This window comes from Silene latifolia, chromosome 4 (assembly GCF_048544455.1).
Source record: "Silene latifolia isolate original U9 population chromosome 4, ASM4854445v1, whole genome shotgun sequence".
NCBI lineage: Eukaryota > Viridiplantae > Streptophyta > Magnoliopsida > Caryophyllales > Caryophyllaceae > Silene > Silene latifolia.
Window position 1 is genome coordinate 34,404,309 of NC_133529.1, and position 7,807 is coordinate 34,412,115.

At 35.8% G+C, this 7,807-nt stretch overlaps 1 protein-coding gene across 1 annotated transcript in view; it reads right to left on the minus strand.

Annotated features, from left to right (window-relative positions):
* Positions 1–6,280, minus strand: part of LOC141653410 (DNA-directed RNA polymerase III subunit 1) — a 29,611-nt gene extending 23,331 nt beyond the window's left edge. Inside the window, exons 1-11 of the mRNA XM_074461163.1 lie at positions 6,046–6,280; positions 5,825–5,954; positions 5,059–5,211; positions 4,777–4,939; positions 4,073–4,218; positions 3,324–3,436; positions 3,088–3,187; positions 2,264–2,476; positions 1,345–1,493; positions 1,118–1,259; positions 893–1,033 (exon numbers count right to left, since the gene is read on the minus strand). Coding sequence (XP_074317264.1) covers positions 893–1,033; positions 1,118–1,259; positions 1,345–1,493; positions 2,264–2,476; positions 3,088–3,187; positions 3,324–3,436; positions 4,073–4,218; positions 4,777–4,939; positions 5,059–5,211; positions 5,825–5,954; positions 6,046–6,119 — 1,524 coding nt within the window. The 5' untranslated portion in view covers positions 6,120–6,280. The remainder of the gene's footprint in view (positions 1–892; positions 1,034–1,117; positions 1,260–1,344; positions 1,494–2,263; positions 2,477–3,087; positions 3,188–3,323; positions 3,437–4,072; positions 4,219–4,776; positions 4,940–5,058; positions 5,212–5,824; positions 5,955–6,045) is intronic.
* Positions 6,281–7,807: the final 1,527 nt, after the last annotated feature.

Genomic DNA, 7,807 nt, shown 5'->3' on the forward strand with positions numbered 1-7,807 from the left:
TTCCCACAATTTAAGTGGATCAACCAAACGACACCTTAAGGCTTAAACAAATAAATTATTTGTTTCCTAAAGATCAGTTAGCTATTTCTTACATGATTTAGTGGCGCGAATTCTAATTTTAATTGTTTACTCTCTGAATTAACTACTTTCCTGATTTTAACTTATATGCAATAGAACCAAATATTTATATACCACATGTCAAATAATATAGTGACAAATGTGAGTCACTGAAGTATGTGGTTCTGGTTTACATATACATAGTACTCCCAAAGTCCCTATGTTATTTTTTTACAAGTCATTTTAGGGGATTGCAGATGAATTAAGAAAGTGCTTGAAGATGTTGTTTCTGTGTAATAAATAATCTGAAAATAGAAAAAAAAAAAATTAGCTAAAAGTTCCTCTTTTTCAAAGTAATGGTGTTTTGGAAAATGTAGTGAAGATGTAATACACGGAAAAATGTAAACGGACATATAAAAAGAAATTTTGATTTTTTCATAAAATGCCTTATAATACGAAACAAAGGGAGTATTATTAGATTAGGGGGCTACTTAGAAATTTGGCATCGTCAACTATGCTGCTCAGACTCGGTCCAAAGGGTCGGACACGGGTGCGTACCCAAGTGTCGGACTCGGCTATTTTATAAAAAATGGTCAAGTTTTTGGTCTAAAATGAAGGGTCGGCGTGTCATACCAATGTCCAAGTGTCAATTGTCGGACACGGGTACGCAGGATATATGGAGTGTCGAAGTAACATATCCAACCCCTAAAACATAGGGACGGCCTTGGATAGTACATAGCCTTACCCCAATCAACCCGATGATGAGACTATTTTCTAGGAGAAATTGTTAGTACATGAAACATACAAAACATACGTAGTATCAAATACAGCTTACCCCCATCAATAAAAAAGCCTCTGCTCGAGCCTCTTCTGTTTGAGGAACATGCATGTTCATCTCATCCCCATCAAAATCAGCGTTGTATGGATTGCAAACAGATTCATTAAATCTCAAGGTTCTCCATGGCATAATTCTAGCCTACACAGAGCACATGTGAACATTAAGGTCAGATAATGTACACGGAGATTGGATGTACACAATGAACTCGAAAAATTTCATCACCCTATGGCACATGATAGACATCCGATGCAAACTTGGTTGTCTATTGAAAAGAACAACATCACCGTCTTCTAGGTGACGATGAACTATGTAGCCAATCTTCAATTCGTCAGCAATACGCTTTCTACTAGTAAATGACAAATCCCTGCAAGAAGATTAATAAACGTTAATAGGTCATTCTAGCACCTATCCAAAACACCGGTACTAGTATCAAGAATAACTGTTCTCACTTTTTATCACCATTGGGCTCAATTATAAATTTTGCCCCAGGATACTTCTTTGGCCCATTACGTACACACTGCCTCAACTTTTCGATGTTATGATGGTTGACGCACTCAGGGTAAGTTAATATTGACGCCATTAGCAGCGGAACTGCAACCTGCCAGAAAGTATAATAACATCTTACATTTAAACGAAAACCCAAAATATTAGCTTTAAAAGGCATGAGGCGCTTCGAGGAGATGAATGCCTGTGACCAGAAGGAACAATGTACAATAAGCGAACTATTTGCAAAAACGATTATGTATTTTTATAATTATATAAATATTGTACAAATTACTTTTTTGGATTTCAAAGAGGGCTAGCATGTAAGATATAGATAATGAGGAAAAGAAACAGGTAGAATAAAACTAGAAGGAAATAATGTAATATCCACATCAAGGGCTTGCTTGGATTGAGGGTAAAAAGGGGGAAATGAATAGGGGAGGGTCGAGGGATATGTAAGCCTGTAAGGTGCATTTTCCATGTTTAGTATTAGAGTAATTATTCACCTCCCGAATCTATTACCCTCATGAAGGGGTAATACATTACCCACCCTCCCCTCGGGTAATGATTATTGGAGTAATTACCCACCCTCCCCCCGGGTAATGATTATTGGAGTAAAACATCTCCTCGGTAATCATTACTCTTATATGCCAAACCTATCATCAAGGAACTCATTACCCAAGTAATTAACTTCCCTAATAATTATCACCCGATTAAAATTTACCTCCTGATTATTCCATGGATTCAAGGCAGGCCCTAATGCACATCGCTTACAGCACCTTATGCACGAAAGGCGCCCAAAGGCGATTGTTTAGTGCCTCATTGAGCCGGAAGCACTCTTTTTTGAACATAGAAAGTAAGCAGCTGGTTTAAATAAATACAAACCTCAGTAATCTTCAAATTCGGATCAGGTGAGATCACAGTCCTTCCAGTAAACTCAACACGTTTGCCAGACAAATTTCCACGAAAACGTCCCTGCTTTCCTTTTAGACGTTGAACAAACCCACTCAAAGGCTTAGTAGGTTGGTTTTGTGAAATCACACGTACGTCACTGTTTATATAATGAGCCACTTCAACTTGAAGGTACTCCCAGTCATCCTAAAAAATAAATCGTTACATTTTAACTTTCCAACATGCTTACAAGTTTACAAAAAAGAAAGCCACTCCTCAAAAGAAAACATCATATTACAAGTACTACACCAGAAGCCAACTAATCCTCGTGATGAAGAAACACTTTCCGTTCTAAAAGATGAAGACCTCAACTGGTAAGTATAATGACAGCAAATATTAAAGTAGATCTGGAGAAACCATTAAACAGGCTGTTGCCAGATTGCTAAAAGATCAGATCACGATACAATAGAGAAACACGTAAAAATAATGCTAATGTTTGACGGGCTAACAAGAAAAATAAAGTCCACATCACAAATTTTGCACCCAAGGTATTCAATAGCAGTAGTAAATTCAAAATAGGATGGTAAGTGGAATCATATTGAAGAATTTACAGCTAAACAGCTAATCCTAAACCAACGGCCAAACTCCGACAAAAGTCGGCCACCAAAACCATTGATGGAGTATTTTAAATTTAGTTCTAAAACGGGTGTATGCATTCTGCATGGTAACTTCTTTAGAAAGGAATTCAGATACCAAGTGAGGAAGCGCTGTTGACATTCAACCTATAAAAGAAAAGGGCAGGTGATTAATTATCTTACCAGAAATTTTACTGTGTTACTCGGTTCTTGCATTCCCTGCCGAAGACAGGCACTTGCTTGAATGATTCTCTTAAATCTTTCAGTTATGTCATTTTCATTGCTGCAAGTGTTGAAATTGAAGAGAAAACACGTAATGAGTTAAATACCTTGACTTCTTACAGAATTTTCCGTTCTTTTACAAATGGTGAAAAATATTAAGAGTTCAATGAAACAAGAGGAGAGTCTAAAAATTCAACCTTTGCAGTCCTCCACCAACAAAAACAGACGGGCGGATGCAAGTTGGTGGAACAAGGATGGTACTAGTTATAAATTTCTCAGGCCTCTCACTTAAATAGAGTAGCTCACAGTCCTACAAAATAACGTCGTCATGGCATTAACAAGAGAAGCAAGGAAACTACTCTAAAAATGTCGGCATTAGTTATGTTGTTCTAAATAGTTCAAAACACAGCCAAAACTAAGTCAATTAAGTCTTGACATGTACATATCATTACCTAGGTTTTAGAAAAACTAAATTCTCTCCTTTTCTTAATTTTATATAATTATTATTAGGTAAACTGTAGACAATTTCGGGTTCATGAACCTTGAAAAAACATGTTAGGTCGGGTCGGATTGGGTTTCAAAATGGGACAAATCTTGACATGTCTAGTCAACTTGAAACTTGTTTTTATACATGTATTTTCTTTTTATACATGAGAACTTGTACATGATATTTAAAGCAACATCTTTACTATTTTCTCATCAAAACACACTTATTTAGGACACAAGATAATAGAGCCTTGAGAAACTGTAGCCACAATGCCTAGATAAATATTATACGTATATAACTTCTAGCTGAAATAACAATAAGTGTACATCTTCCTGTCTAGGTTGTCTTGCAAAGAAAAATGCACAGACAAAAAGCCATGCACGTGCGTAAAAAAACATATGCATGCAGCAAGAAAGTCCACAAACACATGAGATAAGGATTCAGAAAATGATACTTCACCTGATCATGCATTTGGTTAAACAATAAAAGTGCCTCTTGTGGGCTTATTGGTGTAAAAAAGCCTGTTCTGCCTTCTTCAATACTTTTTTCCTGCTTTGGACAATTATGGACTATTTGCAACACAGTAGCACCCTTCTTCACCTTTCCTAAATGGCACAAGCAACAAAAAAATGTAAGCAAATATGCCTTTAAATCATAAATACCACACACAAGTACAACTGTACGAGTAGTCCAAGGTTTAGGCATCTTTAATCCTCACAAAAGGTGAATGGAGAACCCAAGAGGCCAAGATGACGGCAAGAGAGAGACAACACCTTTTACATACAGGCAGTTCCCCAAAGACCAGTCACTGAGGCAGAAGATGGGAGGGTGGGGGTGGGGGGCACCCTACATAACTCGCAAAAAAAAAAAAAAAAAAAAAAAAAAAAAAAAAAAAAAAAAAAAAAAAGGATAGGAAACTGGGTTTTTCAGTCTCCACTTGTGCAGCATTAAAAGCTATTTAGAAAGAATATTCACCTTCATCTCATGCAACACACAAGCCTGCCTAGAAACACTACATATTTTATCTATTGTATGAACAGCAGCTAACTAGGAGGAGTTACAGGGTGATATGTAAGAGGAGGGGGGGTCAAAAATACAGCCATCTAAGACATAGGTGGTAAGAGGGAGTCTTAAAAACAATCTGCAGGAAGTCAGAAAAGTACCATTAATGTATCCACATCTATAGCACTTCACTTCTGCTTTTGAGGAACACTTTTTCACAATCTTTTTCTTCAACTCATTTTTCTGCAATGGATCCTTGGAACCCCTCATCTTCTTTAGAAATTCTTTACAGTCTTTTTCCGGTAACAGGATACGTGAACAAGACTGTTGAGCAATGACATTGACATCAAGTTTAATTGTATAAGTAGGAGTCAATAAGTAGGAACTCGATGGTATCTGCTAATTTGCATAATGTTATATGCTCAGTTCAGGACAAACCATACCTTGCATATACACTTTAAAACTTCTAGGCTGGCACCAACAAAGCCGACGTTGTAAACAGGTAGCGCTAGTTTAAAATAACCATAATGGCCCGGACAATCTTCATATTTGGTATGGCACGTAGCGCAAGGACCACTATGCTTGTTTGGAGGGCCCTAACATTGCAGTAAACAACAATAAAACATACGAAATAAAACAAACCAATATTGGAAATGAAACTACAAAAAGAAGTGAAGAAAGCGTGTCGAGATTGAGATTTTGCATCTCGGTGCCTAACTTCCCTATTAAAAATATACGGAGTATATAGTTTCACAAATAATGCAAAATGGAACCTAAAATTCCAAATACAAAGCTTTAATGGGTTTTGTTTCATAGACATTGTTCCGTCTCATAAAAAAACCAACAAGCCAAGTACAGAGTATTAATAACTCATTAATCAGCAACTTCAGAGAATAGAATTCTTCCTTTTTCTTCTCCTCTTCATTATCTTTAGTATCTAATCACAAAAGCTCAAAAGCGCAATCGACACTCGACATATTAAGCTAAAAGGAAACATTCATAGCCTAAAATTCAAAATCTGATCTTCAAGACCTTAATCCTTGACCTAATTTTTTTAATTAAAGGCCGTGTTAACGCAAATCATATACTGAAATATAAATAACTGTAATCATTGAGACGATCCTGAAAAACTAATTAATCAGCAAAATAAAATTAAAACAGTAGAAAAACTAATTTCAACGGAAAATCAATCAAGGGAAAAGTAATAACCATTCGAGGGTCCAAAAGACCATTAGCAATAGGCTTCTTCTGAGCATCATAATAATTAGTTTTAGAAACTTGAACTTCAGCAACTTTGCCAATTTCCGCCTCCGAAAACATTGAAAACTTAATGCTTTCACTGAAAATACAAATTGAAACAATAAAACATACAATTTGGGAAAATTAGAGAAAAATGAGTATAAATAAATAAATAAGGAATGAAAACTGACAGTTTGCGAGGCTCATTGTCCTCCATATACGGTTGCTTCGTGAATTGTATTTGCTCTTTCGGTCTCACCGCCATCGCTGCGGTGACACGTTGATCGCCGGGTAAATTGGCGGTGGCGGACGAGGTTTTAGAGTGAATTGGTTGTTCGAGGGAGCAGGGGTTTTTGTGAATATGTCCCTGTGATGTTTTCCAGTTATATGCTTTTACGCATTCACTCCTCCTCTAGGCTTTAGGGTAATTCATACTTCTACCATTTTTTATAGACATCGTGTTGGGTTTGCGTTCGTGTCACTTGTAAATGGGTCATGAACCCTTTAACCTAAATTCGACCCAATTAAATACCAATCTGCTAAACATCGTCGACATTTTACTAACTAGATTTTGTGCTCGTGCGTTGCACGGGTACTGAAATTTGTTATGACTGAAAATAGTTACCCACTATATGGCACTAAAATTTGGTCTGACTTGTTTTAATAAAAATATGTGAATTATATAAGAATACACCTGTCAAAGTCATCCTCATATGGAAAATTAACTATGCCAGATAGAGCCCACGGAAGTGTTCGTAATTCCAAAAGAATGGGAAAATATTTTCATTTCCCCCAAAATGGTTAACCGGTCAATGTAGTAACATTGATTCTTTTCCGGTTTATTAGTATAGAATTTTTGGTTGTGTGAATTAGAATGTAATTTGTGGACTTCGCAGATTGATGTGAATTATTTTTAAAAAAAATTTCCCCGAACGATTTTTTTTTTTTTTGCCGCACGAAAAATATTTTGTCTGGACCTAGGTCTGGACAAAAAAATTCTTCATCCAGGCCCTTTTTCGACATATTTTTTTTAAAAAAAAATTATTAATTTTCGTCTTAAATTAGTTTTGGGCGCGGGGATCGATAATCGCTAATCCGTTCTACTTTAATTCGTTCGTCAAATCATAAACTTGAAAGGTAAACATATCTCTTGAACATTGTTACTAACTTGATCGTTGTTACCGTATGTTTAAAACTGTTTTAATCGAAAAGTTCGTAAATTAAATTACGATTTTTTCCGAAAAATCGTCTTTTTTTTTGTTTTAAAAAGATTAGAGAGAGAGGGGGAGTAATGGGGGCAAAATTGAAAAGATGTGTTAATTATCGACGATAATTAGTAAAAGTGTCGACGATATTTAACACAAATATTGTGTCGATCCATTTACATAAATGGTCATCAAGTATCAACTCTAACCCGTTAATTTTGTGTCATGTTTTCGTCTCATGTTAATATTTGAAAAGTTTTAGTATGAAGTATATTTATGTGACAGAGGATCAAGAAAAATTATGATTAATTTAGTAAATAAGTCATTCATATTCGGTTCGTGGTTAGAGAACTCCATGTTATGTTCGTGTCGACCCACTTACATAAATAATTCATTAAGTCTCAACTCAAACCTGTTAATTTCACGCTGAGTTCGGGTTGCGTCATTGTTTGTCATCTCTAATTTTGCCCCTCTCTTAAACAAATGGGTATGGAGATCTTTCATTGTGGGAAATAATCTGTATACTTCCCTTAAATTGAAGGATTATAACGAATTAAATTAAGACGATCACTAGTCATAAAATAAATACATGAACAAAGTAAAAGATTCAGAAATAACCTTCGGTCCTAGCAAAAACGGCCTAAGAACAATATCAAAATTGATATTCGCCTATCAGTTGCACCCAAGACGATATGAGATATGCCCTATTGATTGTGCTAGAATCGATCTAAAATTTTCTGTAAAATTT